Here is a 15,038-nt window from a genome sequence, read left to right as displayed (position 1 = left end):
TAGCACTTCTACTTCTGGGTATTTATCTGAAGAAAACAAAAACATTTGCTCAAAAAGAGGTATTCACCTCCATGTTTATTACAGAGTTATTTATAGTAACTAAGATATGGAAGCAACTATCCATCGGTAACTAAAGAGAGAAAGAAAATCGGTGGATAAAGATGCGGGTGTGTGTGGGGGGGGGGGGGGAGTGTGGGTGTGTGCCACATACATTGGAATATTATTTAGCCATTAAAAAGAATGAAATCTTGCCATTTATGATAACAAGGATGAGCCTTGAGGGCATTAGTGAAATAAGTCAGAGAAAGACAGATAGCATATGATTTCATTTTCATGTGGAATCTTGAAAAAGAAACTCCCCAGGCACATAGATAGAACAGATTGGTGGTTGCCAGAAGCATGGGGACTAGGGGTGGGTGAAATGGATGAAGGAGGTTAAAAAATTACCACCTTCCAGTTATAAAATAAATAAGGCACGAGGATCTAATGTACAGCATTGTGACTATAATAATAATATTGTACTGCATATTTGAAAGTTGCTAAGAGGGTAGATCTTAAGGGAAAAAAAAGTTGTAATTCTGAATGGGGATGGATGTTGACTAGACTTCTTCTAGTGATCATTTCTCAGTACTTGCAAATACTGAATCATGTTGTGCACCTGAAGCTGTTACGTTTTATGTCAGTTATATCTCAGTGATAAAAAATCAAATGGAAAAAGTAAAACACACAAAAAGTATGTGTGAGACTTGCTCTTCATCTCCTGATTCCTAGTACATTTTTGCTGTAAACTGACTACCTGTTGTTAAAAATAATACAGACTATCACCACTGTATTAAACAGTAACATTATTTTTTTGGCTCCAGGGTCACTTGGTAAGCCAAGCAACATACATATATTATAAAACACATTTTCACAAATGTTAGAAATGCATGCATGGGTTCTTTGCTTATAAATGGAAACACAAGTTCCATTACAGACCAAGAGACAGCTCTTAGATAACTTGCTAAACAAGCACAATATAAACCTGTCAAGTCAGAACTCTTTCTTTTCTTTTTTTTAATCAGAGCATTTCTAATGGGCATTTTGGCTCTGCCATCTGTGACTTGTGGATCCTTGAGCCCAGGACACTTTAGGGCCAAAAAAAGTTAGGCAGTTCATTGATTTTGTGAATACATGGGTTTTATATATGAGAGTCAGTGAGCTTCTGGTACTATTGGATCTTCTGCATTCTGAAGTAGTAATATACTTATTTTGGCTTCTTTGTTTCTTTATGTTAAATGTACTGATTAAAAAAATTTTTTTTGAGTGCTGTTTTCCATTTATAACATTTAAACTAGTACTAGAATAAGCTAAATTTTTAGTTTTTTCAGTTAGTGAACCAACAGATTTCTGTAGCCTATTCTTCCTACTTCTAAAAGTTGGATGATTCTGAAACAGTGTTCTGGTTTTTAAAAAATCTGTTTGATATTTGCAGAAACAAATTGGAGAAACATGGTGGAAACTTCAGATGGGCTAGAAACATCAGAAAATGAGAGAGAAGTTTCTTGTAAGCACAGCACATCTGAAAAACCGAATAAACTTCCATTTGACACAGCCCCTGTTGGTAAGCAGGCGTCATTGGTGACTGCAGGCAGTACTACCTCAGCTACAAACCCTGGAAAATCAACAGTGGGCGATAAAGAGGAAGTGAAGCCAGATGACCTGGAGTGGGCCTCACAGCAGAGTACAGAGACTGGCTCTTTGGATGGCAGTTGCCGGGATCTTTTGAATTCCTCCATCACCAGCACCACCAGCACCCTTGTACCTGGCATGCTTGAAGAAGAGGATGATGAAGAGGAGGAGGAGGAGGAAGATTATGCTCACGAACCCATATCTGTAGAAGTACAGCTCAATAGTAGAATTGAGTCTTGGGTCTCTGAGACCCAGAGAACGATGGAAACTCTTCAGCTTGGAAAAACCCTTAATGGTTCTGAGGAAGATAATGCAGAGCAAAGTGGGGAAGAGGAAGCGGAGGCGGCTGAGGTGCTAGAGCCGGGGATGGATAGCGAGGCCTGGACTACTGATCACCAAGCAAGCCAGGAACAGCAGAAGCCCAGCAACTGCAGCTCGCTGAACAAGGAGCTCTCTGATTCGAATTATACACCCCCAAATCTATAACTCAGGAAATGTCAGCTGTCTGTCTCTAACTACATAAGGGTTACAGCCATTATCTTTCATGCTTCATCTCAGCATTTTACACTGTCTGGTATTTAATATATGTATTTAATTCCTGACAAATATTTTTTAGCCTTCTTTTACTTGTTTTGTGATCCATGGCTTAACTGTTAATTAGCATCTGTGTCTTTCTAAAAACTGTGGAAAATTTGGAATTGTTTCAGCTTTTTTATGGACAATAATGATTTTAAAAGAAGACCAGGTTTTAAAGAAAGTAATTTTAAAATGCCTATTAAGTCATTTTGAAAGCTAAAGATTGAGGTTCTAAGGACAGGAGCAATTACCAATGTTTGCTTCAAGACAACACCTCCTATACTCTTAATTGTCTGACCAAAAAGTTGTTTTGGTTTCTTTAAAATAAAAGAAACCTGGAGGTAGAGTTAGAAAACTTAAAAAATGGCTGAGGGTAAATAACTAAGTTCACAGAGTGATTTGTGTTAAAAATTGATGCAACTTGTATTTAGTTCACAAATGCTTGTTTCAGTAGTCACTGATCATTATAATTGATTAAAGTTGGTTGGCTAAGTAGAGCCTCCAATACTTAGGCTGGCAAGGGAACCACCATGACAGATGAGAGCTGGCCTAATTTGTGGAAAGTGATAGATGTTTAAATAGAAGTTGCCCCTTAAAGGACCTTCTGGTTTCTGGTTCACATTTGCTTCTTATTACCTCAGGAATGCTCTTGTACATAGTTGTATTTGCATAAAATTAGGCAAACTTTGACAGGTGAATAACTGTAACCAGTTGTATGACTACAGCACTTACATGTAAATTATCCAGAAACAAAGTCTTAACTAGTGTGTTCTCTTGCATGCTTCTGATTTGGGATTCTCTGGACTTGAGATATGGATTTGATTGGGTATTCAGACTTGTCCAGAGTGAAAAATCATTGCGCCTTTTAAGAAAACTACTTTGTCCCTAACCTTGAGCACCTGCTATATAACACTGACCATAGTTACTGATGGGAGTCAGGGAAAGAAACTGTATGCAGTTGTAACATGTATCCTGATAATCAAGGCTTGGAAGAAGTTTTGAAGAAAAGAGAAAGTTGTTCTAATTGTGCCGAAACTGTTAGATTTTAGAGTTTGTAGGTAGGCCGCAGGTATTAATTCTAGATCATTGTTTATCTCTGCCCTTCTTCTGGGATGTTTAAACTCTTGGGAGAAATTAATGAGCTAAATGTTTTACTAATCAGTCACCACCTGGTAGTAACCTTTGCAGGTTTATAATGGTGGGAGAATTAGGAATTACCTTTTTTCTGTCTTCCCTCCAACCACTTCCAGTTGGCCAATATGTGTGTGCGTGCACACACAGAGATGCATGACAGCTTTACACTTTCAACTCCCATAAGCAGGCACCGAATTGAAGAGGAAGGGGTGTTTTCCTTGTCCAGGTTTTATGGGGCAGAGAGCTTTGCCTCACCGAGGTGAATTGGGCAGATTCTTTACTGAAGCATTGGGACTACTGTTCTGATATTGATGTTTTATAATCCTGGCATTTAATTACTGGTGAAACCAGATTCTTGGTTGATGACTTATTTGTTTGTGAATTGTGAAAGTTTACGAGCATTGCTGTGTAGGAAATGTCAGTCTAACAACTTTATTAGTGTGCTAAAAGGGGACATTACTGTAGTGTCCTGTCTAAACTGTTCTTCAGCATAGACTTCTTAGGCACAAAGTGTCCAGTACTTAAAGGAACGTAGCATGTAAGGAATGAAGCCTCTCAAGTGGTAATCATGGATTTATATGTGGCAGATCTTAGTGTCTCTGTACATTTGGAAGTGTTCGTTGATTTAAAGAAATGATAGAGATTTTGAATTACTGACAGTCCTAAAAGTAAATTGAAAACTTTTCATACTTTTTAATGGTGTAAATTTCCTTTGCTTTGTGTCAGTGATTCAGATAACTCTTGATCTTAAAATAATGAATGACTTTTCAAAGGTTTCTTATATTTTATACCTCTACTGAATGAGAATTGTCATTTTAGATTTTTGACATTTGTATCAAAAGAAGTTGAGGAAATCTTCAGAACACCAGTAGCTTTGAATTTTGCTATAGACTTCAGAAGTGTTCAATTATGTGTTTGATAAATGCTCTTGCATGTGCAGTATCTTCTGCCAGCAAAGCAAACCAAGGGACCACAACGTTTTTTATATGAGACAGTTGACCTCTAGAGGACAACCCAAAATTTATTAAAGGAAATGCTACTATGTAGGATGTATGCTTAAGTAATTATTGATAATGTCTTTATAATTCATTTCCTTTAGATAAATTCTGGCATGTGTGTATATTGTATGCCGGCGGAGGTGTGAAATTAGGAAAGGTTTTTTTTCTGGATCTGGGTGAGTGGCTCTTTGGAGATCTAGAGAGATCTAATGGTAAGAGTCAGGGTTTATCATCACGAGAAATAAAAACCATAGTGATTTTTTTCTTTGTGTGTAGAGATTGTTTTACTGGCAATAATTGATATTAGATTTCTATTTCAGTACATAAGTATATGAATTCAAGTATGAATTGCACTCCCACAATTAGATTTCTGCTTCAGTAGGTTTGTTTGCTGTGAAGATTACTTCTCAAAAGACAAAATGTTCATATTAGCTTAACTCTTGGTTTAAATATGTTTGTAAATGATGTAATATATTTCTTTTGACTAAAGATGGGGGGAAAATGTGTGTTATACATTGAAAAGTTTTTAAAGGCTTTGACTGGAGGTCATTTTTGCAGAGATGGTATTTTATATGCTTCCAGTATTTGGAAAAGAATTAGTCAAAAGGAATTCACATAGTTTAAATATTGAGAAATTAATATCCAAATAATGTACTTGCCTGATTTCTTAATAAGCTGGGGGAGGTGGGTGGGGTGGGAGTTACAGTGTGCAAATGAGTAGTGAACTCCACATTCATTTTTTCAACTCTAACATAAACTGTTCAATCCTAACACATTGTTACTTTAATATATGTATAAAGAAGTATTACTGTTTGTAAAGCTGCTGTTTGCTTTTAAAAATAAAACTGTCATTTAAGTATTTTCTGTATGTTGTGCCAACAAGGTAGAACATTAACTTATCCGTTTAAACACTTTATCTTTTTTTGATGTTTAAAAAATTTTTGTGAAGTAATTTATTATCTTCCTCCTGTCTTGTTCCTTCCAAACTTTACACACTTCCCAGAATCAGCCAAACTGTTTGCCTAATCTGAAATCTGAATCCTAATTAATGATAAAAATTTAAACCTTTGTTGGCACATCACACTTTAAAAGGATTTGTATTATTTTATAATTTAATTTCTAAATATACCACATGAATTTATAATTTAATGTCTTAATTGTAATGCTCTAATTAAAAGCTAGCAAAATTATTGTGAATTATAACATGAAGGGATTTTCATCTTGTTCTCTTGCTGTATGAAGGATGATTGTTATATCACATTTTAGAGGGTAATAACAGCTTTTTTGCACTATGTAAATACTAGTGGAGATTCTTCTGTAACTAATAAAATGATTATTGAAATGTAATCTTGTCATTTCAGAATAGGTGCTTAAGGAATTTATGACTTTCCCAACATGTAGGTTAGGGAAAATAAGAGTTCAGCTTACGGTATCCCTTAGTGATCTCCTGGGTTAGTCCAAAGAAGGTTATGAAATTTCCAAGACGAAGTCATTAGTAAAAATCTCTGTTTTGGATGATTAGTGTGATCTGTGTCATGGGTCTAACAATCTCTCCAGAGACCATCTTACTATCTTAGTGTTAGGAAAAGTGAAAGTGAAGTCGCTCAGTCATGTCCGACTCTTTGTGACTCCATGGACTGTAGCCTACCACGCTTCTCTGTCTGTGGGATTTTCCAGGCAAGAGTACTGGAGTGGGTTGCCATTTCCTTCTCCAGAGGATCTTGCCAACCCAGGGATTGAACCTGGGTGTCCTGCACTGTAGGCAGACGCTTTACCATCCAAGCCACCAGGGAAGTCAAAAGGAAAAGGCTCCTACAAATTCCATCTCCTTTTTATGCTAATTACTCTGTGCCAGATATTATTCTAAGCCATTTCCCAATATTAACTCATTAATCCTCACAGCAACCCTGTGAGGAAATGCTATGATAATTTCTCACTTTTTAGATGATGAAACAATCATGGAGATGTTAACTTGCTCAAGTTTCAACAGCTGGTGAATAAATAGCAGAACTAGGATTTAAATTCAGTCCTGTGGTTGGCATGCTTTTGTTTTTTTTTAAATAATTGAAGTGTAGTTGATTTACAATGTTGTGTGTGTTTCAGGTGTACTGCAAAATGAATCTGTTACACACATCTATATATCCATATTTTCCTATATATCCCATTCTGTTCCATTACAGAATATTTGTAGTACAGCATGGCCAGTCATTCACAGCTTTTAGCATGTGACTATATGTTGGTGTGCACCCATTACCCTGCACCTCATTGGCAGGCATCAGTTACCCTGGAACTACTGGTGGTCTTGTTCAGCCATTGGTCGTTGCTCCAGTGGGCCTCTCCCCCAAGGGATCAACTGTCAACGAAAGACCGTTAGTGGCCCTACTCAGCCATTGGTCACTGCTGCAGTGGGACCCTCCCCCAGGTAACCGCCTGTCAGTGAGCAACCGTTAGTCGGTCTGTGGAGAGGTAGTTGTTGCACAGAGAGTAAGGTAAGAAGCAAATCCTGGCCTTCTGCTTGGGGCCCTTCTGCTTGGGGCCCTCCAGCTCACCCAGCCTTGGGCCACTGGGTGAGCAGTGGGACCCGGGGAACAGACAGAGGGCTGTGTCCTGCAGGGCTCTAGGGCCCTCGCCAAGGCCACCAACTGACCAGGCCCAGGCTTTGAGGCAGCAGTGAACCTCTGCCAGATCCTCGCCTTTGTGCAGACCACGAGTCCTGGCCCCCACTGTTTAGGTGGCCTAAGGAGCATGAGGGTTGGCTGGATCCTGGGCGCCTGGTTCCATTAGCTACTGCTGGACAGGTTCTGGGGATCTGGCCCTGAGGTAGCCAGCTGCCAACTGAGATCTGCCTCCTTTTAGCCAGGACAAAGTCCTCAGGGTGTGAAAGTCGTGCCTGGGAGTCTTGCCCTTTCTTGTCAGAACAGAGATTTAGTAGAGGTTTACAGGAACATCATTCCCTGTCCATGACCAGATCTCAAGAACAAAGATTCTGACACAAGTTTGCAACAACTAACCACATCCCTCACCTTTCCTAGAAAAGGGCTTTGCTGAAAGCTTTTTGGGGAATTTGGGGTTTTTAAGGCATTATCTACTCATCTCCTTGCATGGCCTTCAGTAAAATTTTCTCTGTTCCAGACTCCAATGTTTTGGTATCGTTTGGCCTCACTATGCGGCGGGCACACAGACTTGTGTTTTCAGTAACAGGAGTATTTGTAACAGCAGGATGAGTAGAGTTCTCTGTGCTATATAGCAGGCTCTTACTAGTTATCTATTTTATATATTGTAGTGTGTTAATCAAGTCCCAATCAAGTCTGTGCTTTTCTTCACTATGTCTTGTATGTCAGCACCAGATGCTCAGCGTGTGCAGACTACGCAGTGCTTCCCCTCATTGTCACATGTCCTGCGGGTGCCATGTGTCAGGACTGAACTGATGGCCCCAGAGACTGAATTTACTGGGCCTCACCTGATCACCTCTTGCCTGGAGTTGTCCTAGATCTTGTCATTACATTGCAATTAAGTAAGGGGAATCTGAAAACTCATCTGTTAGAAAATAGTAGGTTCTCTAATTTTCATGATGAAAACAATTTTTAATGATCACAAAGAGAAAGAAGAATCACAAGTCCTTTCATATGTATTGTAATAGTTCCGTTTTTGAATCAAAATTTGTACTACTGACAGAGTTCCTTTCCTAACAGTGACCAGTTTTTCTTTGACCAGAAGAGGGTGTGCATGGCACCTGAAAACAAAGGTGACTGTAATATTAATAAATGTTTTAAAGTGAGGGGAGAGGAATGAGAAGTTTCCTGAACTATGGGCCTGACCATAAAAGGTGCTTAGTGCTGAGTCTAAGCTCAGAAATCAGGAGCCATACATATAGGTATCCTTTCATTTTAGAAAGAGAGCACCATCAAAAGACATTTAGATGATATGTTAAGTAGTTCAATTTTTTGAAATTTCTAAATGAGCAATTCAGTATTTTAGCTTGACTTGGGTTTTGCTAACTTGTATGAAATACGCCACCTGCCTTATTAGATAATAGGTATTAATGGCAGCCTTGTGGATCATAGGGCCAAAGCATGTTTCAGTAGAGCTCCCCCAATGCAGAATTTGGAAAGGGGAAGATGTTTCCATTTTGGGCCCAGTCTCAATTCTTTTATTTCCCCTTACCCTGCTCCTCTCATTTTTTTCACACTCTGAATAATTATTTGGCAGCCTTCTGCCAAGCAAAGAGAGCTTTATTTTTGCAGAAATGAGTTGGATAATTGTGTGTCTATAATCTGACTGCCTTTGGATACAGAGGGTTAGAGCAAGTAAGATACTGAATTGCATGAAATTTGAAACTCCTAGCTGAGCATAGTGTTCTTTAGCCACTTGCTGAGGAACCAGAGAATGCAACTGTGAGTTAGTTAGCTGTGGTTTGGGGACTGGAGTAGTACAGGTTTCTGTGGAAGCTTTGTCTTCTCAGAAGCATCAGACTTGGTCATAGCCTTGAATTACCCAGATAATAGCCACAGCCTTCCCATGGTGGGACTCTGATTTAAGGCAGTTTTTGTTGTTTTGTTCCTATTACAGGAAGAGTGATGTGAGTAAAAGTGGTTCCTACTTATGTCTAGACTCCTCAGGTTATCTTTTCCTCTTTGTTTTCTTTAGTTGAAACATTTTCATTGCATTGCAAGTGCTCTGCTTGAGAATAGGATAATGAATGAAATTTAAGCAGTTAATTTTGTGTTTTAAGGAGGAATAAGAGAAATGTTTGAAAATGATTGGTTTCTCAATCATAGTGTAACTGAGAAGGGTTATTTTGAATTTACGTTGGCTCTGATTCTGTGATTTTAATCCTCATCCTGCCACTTTTTTTGTTTATGTGTGTTACTGGCTTTATCATGTCCAACTCTTTGCAACCCCATGGACTGTAGCCCACCAGGCTCCTCTGTCCATGGCATTCTCCAGGACAGAATACTGGAGTGGGTAGCCGTTCTTCAGGGGATCTTCATAACTCAGGGATCGAACCCAGGTCTCCCACATTGCAGGCATCTTCTTTACCATCTGAGCCACCAGGGAAGCTGGTACCCAGAATGGGCTTTGGTAATTAAGTCAGTCAACCTAGATTCCTTGAAAATTTGAACTGGAGGCCACAGAAAGTGAATTGGAGCGGGTGTGCCAACACAGTAGAGAGGCCACTAATGCTGAAAAGGCCTCTGTTGCACCAGTGCTGAATCAAATCTGAGAGTTTTTGGGTGAAGTAGAAAAGAAATCATTTTATTGCTTTGGCAGACAAAAGGGGACACAGCAGGATCGTGCTTTGAAAAATCCCAACCCTGGAGGATTTGGTGAGGAGTTTTATAGCAATGGCTTCTCTGTGGCTCAGATGGTAAACAGTCTACCTACCGGGCAGGAGACCTTGGTTCGATCCCTGGATTGGGAAGGTCCCCTGGAGAAGGTAACCCACTCCAGTATTCTCGATTGGAGAATTTCATGGTCAGAGGAGCCTGGCAGGCTACAGTCCATGGAGTCTCAAAGAGTCCGATGTGATTGAGCAAATCTTTCTTTATAATAATGGTTCAAGTTGCTGATAAGGATCAGGGTGTGTGCAGGGTCTGCACTCCTTTAATTTGGTCTCAGGTGGTCTCCTGATAAGCTTCTATAGTTCCTTTAATCTGGCCTCAGATTAGTTTCTGGTCTTCTGATTAGTTTCTTGAGGCTATCAAACTGTGATCTCTGGAATGAAGAATGCTAATATCTTCCACTTGTTAGGGTTTTAGTTCTGTAAAGAGCTCAAAGATACTGTTATGTCTATAACTAGAGGTGGAAAAAGGGCCCTGCCCCAAAGCTGTGCTATTGTTTCTTTGCTGTTTCTCCCTTATCTCTGCACCCCCTGTCTTCCCTGATTAGCAACTGTTTGAATCTAATCTTTGGGACCCAGGGAAGGAGATAGAGGCTGGAGTCTATTCATTACAAACAAGAAATAGGGGACACAGAAAGGCTCTCACGTGCAAATTGTGGAAAATTTTTAAAGAGATGGGAATACCAGACCACCTTTCCTGCCTCCTGAGAAATCTATATGCAGGTCAAGAAGCAACAGTTAGAACCAGATTTGGAACAACAGACTGATTCCAAATCGGTAAAGGAGGAGTAAGTCAAGGCTGTATATTGTCACCCTGTTTATTTAACTTATATGCAGAGTACGTCATGAGAAATGCCAGGCTGGATGAAACACAAGCTGGAATCAAGATTGCTGGGAGAAATATCAATAACCTCAGATACTCAGATGATACCACCCTTAGGGCAGAAAGTGAAGAAGAACTAAAGAGCCTCTTGATGAAAGTGAAAGAGGAGAGTGAAAAAGTAGGCTTAAAGCTCAACATTCAGAAAACTAAGATCATGGCATCCGGTCCCATCACTTCATGGCAAATAGGTGGGGAAACAGTGAAAACAATAACAGACTTTATTTTTGGGGGCTCCAAAATCACTGCAGATGGTGACTGCAGCCATGAAATTAAAAGACGCTTGCTCCTTGGAAGAAAAGCTATGACCAACTTAGGCACAATGTTAAAAAGCAGAGACCTTACTTTGCCAGCAAAGGTCCATCTGGTCAAAGCTATGGTTTTTCCAGTAGTCATGTATGGATGTGAGAGTTGGACTATAAAGAGAGCTGAGCGCCGAAGTATTGATACTTTTGAACTGTGGTGTTGGAGAAGACTCTTGACAGTCCCTTGGACTGCAAGGAGATCAAACCAGTCCATCCTAAAGGAAATCAATCCTGAATATTCATTGGAAGGACTGATGTTGAATCTGAAACTCCAATACTTTGGCCACCTGATGAGAAGAACTGACTCATTGGGAAAAGACCCTGGTGTTTGGAAAGATTGAAGGCAGGAGGAGAAGGGGACGACCGAGGATGAGGTGGTTGGATGGCATCACCAACTTGATGGACATGAGTTTGAGTAAACTCCAGGAGTTGGTGATGGACAGGGAAGCCTGGCGTGCTGCAGTCCATGGTCTCACAAAGAGTTGAGCGACTGAGCTGAATTGAATGCTGACAGCTTTACATTTTTAACCTGTTCCTAGGTCTTTGATCACTACTATTTTTTAATTATAGAGAGCTTATCTGTTTTTGACAACCAACAGAGGCTTACAAAAATGATCTTTAAGGTTTCTTCAAACCCAAGTGGTCTTATGGTTCTATGAAGAGAAGGGTTCACCGTAAATGCTTTGAGAACTTTTTACCTTTGTGGTCACATGTGGCAAGAACCAGCATTATATCCGAGTGGGTGACTGGTCCCAGGGCTTCAGTGGGGTCTGCATGTGGGACACAAGAAGATCAGGGTCCTCCCTCCAGGTGGAACTGTGGGTGCGGAAGCCTTTCAGCCACTCCATCCACTGTACAACACCCATGTAGGGCATCCAGAGCCAACTGGTCCAAAGCTTTGAGATCATCCTTGACCCCTCTTGTTCCCACACATCACAACCTGTCAGGAAATTCTGTTAGTTTCATACCAAAATATATCCAGAATTCAATGACTTTTCACTCCTTCCTGTCTTCACCATCTCTCACCTGGATTCTCACAGCCATCTGCCCCTTGGTCACACTGTCTTCACTCTTATCCTCCTGTGATCTGTTCTCGATATAGTAGCCATAATAATCCTATTACACACCTAAGACAGATCATGTCAGTTTTCTGTTCTAAGCCTTCCAGTGGCTCCAACTCACTCAGAGAAGAAGCCACCTTCTTTGTCTACAGTGGTCTACATGCGTGTGCACACAGACCTTCTCTGACCTCATCTTCTGCCACACATTTCCACTCAACCCTTGCTCACTCTACTGGTCTCTTTGCTGGATTTGGAACATGCCTTCCCTAATAGCTCAGTTGGTAAAGAATCCACCTGCAATGTGGGATCCCTGGGTTGGGAAGATCCCCGGAGAAGGGAAAGACTACCCACTCCAGTATTCTGGCTTGGAGAATTTCATGGACTATAAAGTCTATGGGGTTGCAAAGAGTCAGACATGACTGAGCGACTTGCACTTTCACTTTTCACTTCAAGCATGCCGCTGTCTCAAGGCCTTTGCACTGTCTGTTCCCTCTGATGGAAAGTCTATTCCCCCCACCCACCCCATCCCTCTATCTCCTTTGGGTTTTTGTTCAAATGCACCTTTACAGTGAGGCCTCAGGGGAGTCAAGGACCTACTTTATCTGAAATGTAACATATCTTTATCATTTTATTTCCCAAACCTGCTCATCCCTCCACCTCATCTGTATTTACCAAGCTGTAACTTTTATTTTTATTCATCTTGTCTCTCCTTCCTTACTAAAACTGTTTTGTTTCTTCTTACCCTCGGCACCTAGCGCGATGCCAGGCACAAAATAGGCACTGAATTAATGAATGGGGGAAGGCTTAAGTAAGGAAGTCAGCATTTGCAGAGCAGCCATGCTCTGTGCAGCCACTCATGCTCTTTGACTTCTTGATTTCCCTCGTTTTCCCTTTTGTTTATGGTCTGGGATTGGAAGAAGAACTAACCTGAATCTCAAGAGAAAGACTTTACCCTAGAATAGGGGGCTCCCAGAGATACTCTATACTTAATGGTCCTGTGTTGCTGATAAAGCTTCCTAGGTGGCTCAGTGGGTAAAGAATCTGCCTGCCAACTCAGGAGACACAGAAGAAGATGTGAGTTTGATCCCTGGGTAGGGAAGATCCCCTGGAGAAGGAAATGACAACCCACTCCAGTATTCTTTCCTGAAGAATCCCTTGGACAGAGGAGCCTGGTAGGCTACAGTCCATGGGATCGCAAAAGAATTGGACATGACAGAGTGCATGTGTCACTGATCACTCAAAACAAATGGTAGGTTTAGTATCTAATGATTTCTTTATACATGGAGGTGACAAGTATGTGAGACATTTCTATGAGATTAAACAGGAAGAGGGCAAGAATGCACAAGCAACTTCTGGTATATTTGTAATGTGTCAATTTTTAAGCTATATGATCAGTACATAGAGTGTGGTGTATTATTCTTTATGTACTTATTATATTCTATGAGATTAAACAGGAAGAGGGCAAGAATGCACAAGCAACTTCTGGTATATTTGTAATGTGTCAATTTTTAAGCTATATGACCAGTACATAGAGTGTGGTATATTATTCTTTATATACTTATTTAATAAGAATAACCAAAAGAAACAGGCCAACTAAAATACAGCCATTTTCTATTCTGTAGCTGACTTCCCAAACTTTGTACTCTGTCTGCCTTCAATACATTGACAAAGAAAATTACTGCAAAAAATGTAGCTGGAAGTCAGGATTAAATCCTTATCTTCATTGATTTAGCAAATAGTTGCCAAGAGCTACAAATTTTATCTTCTTGCCATATACCAGAAACTGTCTCACTTCATCCATCACCTGGCCTAAGTTAGGTAATGAGAAATATGGCTCACACCTATGGCTTTCCCATCTGCTCTCTAGCTGGAACAAGGTGCTTTAATCTTGAAAAGATTGAATATTGTGTTGGCAACACACTTATCTGGTTTCCTTAGCAACAAGAACATAGTATTTAAGATGATGGCATCCCTTGCTCAGAATAGAAGCTGAGTAAGACTGATCCTGGTGCCCTGAGTCTGCTCAGGGATATTTTACCTCTTCAAAGACTCTTCCACACCTGGCTATTCAGACAGCAAACCGCTAAAGTGACAGTTACCTAGCAAGACACTGGACCTGTTTCTACAGCCAACTCACCCTTGCCAGTTATAATGGCCCCTATCTCCAATCCCAGGAAATATTGACCAAATTCTCTATTCCAAGAATTGAAGAAAATTTTTTCATGTCCTTGCAACTTCTGCAGCAATTTAGGTCGGCTGCCACCAGTTTCCATGAAATCTGAACAAGACTCAAGATGATAAAACTGCCCAGGCATTTAGGAAAAACACAAAGAAAAAAAAAACGAGCTTTTAAAGGAAATTGCTATTAAGGATGGAGAAGACAATGGCAACCCACTCCAGTGGTCTTGCCTGGAAACTCCCATGGACAGAGGATCCTGGTAGGCGGCAGTCCATGGGGTCGCTAAGAGTCGGACACCACTGAGCGACTTCACTTTCACTTTTCACTTTTCACTTTCATGCATTGGAGAAGGAAATGGCAACCCACTCCAGTGTTCTTGCCTGGAGAATCCCAGGGATGGCGGAGCCTGGTGGGCTGCCGTCTATGGGGTCGCACAGAGTCGGACACGACTGGAGCGACTTAGCAGCAGCAGCAGCAGCAGCTATTAAGGAACTGTGGCCAAGTATCTACTGTTTTGTCAAACAGAGTTTAACAGTTTTCCTTATTGTCAGACTTTTTAGAGCTTCTAATATCCTAACATATTTTGACTCTCCATAAAGGGAAAGATTTATTATAATGTCAGGCAGCAGTTCCTCAACATATTGGACCATGGAACACAGAATTCTCCAAATTTACTTGGGCATAGAGTGTTTTCTCTGTGGAAAAACTATGAACATCCTGGGAAACCAGTTTTTCATGTAATGTGCATCAAAACATGCTGCTTACGCAACGAAGGTCCAGGAAGATGGGACACAAGGGACACTTGGACTGTTCTAACTCAGAGGTTCTCAACCAGGAGTGATTATTTCTCCAGGGGACATTTAGCAGTGTCTCAAAATATTTTTTATTGTAAC

At 40.5% G+C, this 15,038-nt stretch overlaps 1 protein-coding gene across 1 annotated transcript in view; it reads left to right on the top strand.

The window, feature by feature from the left end:
* Positions 1-5,726, top strand: part of SECISBP2L (SECIS binding protein 2 like) — a 55,785-nt gene extending 50,059 nt beyond the window's left edge. Inside the window, exon 18 of the mRNA XM_043919274.1 lies at positions 1,475-5,726. Within this exon, the coding sequence (XP_043775209.1) occupies positions 1,475-2,157 (683 nt within the window). The 3' untranslated portion in view covers positions 2,158-5,726. The remainder of the gene's footprint in view (positions 1-1,474) is intronic.
* Positions 5,727-15,038: the final 9,312 nt, after the last annotated feature.

This window comes from Cervus elaphus, chromosome 12 (genome assembly GCF_910594005.1).
Source record: "Cervus elaphus chromosome 12, mCerEla1.1, whole genome shotgun sequence".
Taxonomy (NCBI): Eukaryota; Metazoa; Chordata; class Mammalia; order Artiodactyla; family Cervidae; genus Cervus; species Cervus elaphus.
This window is presented reverse-complemented; position numbering and strand designations above follow the sequence as displayed.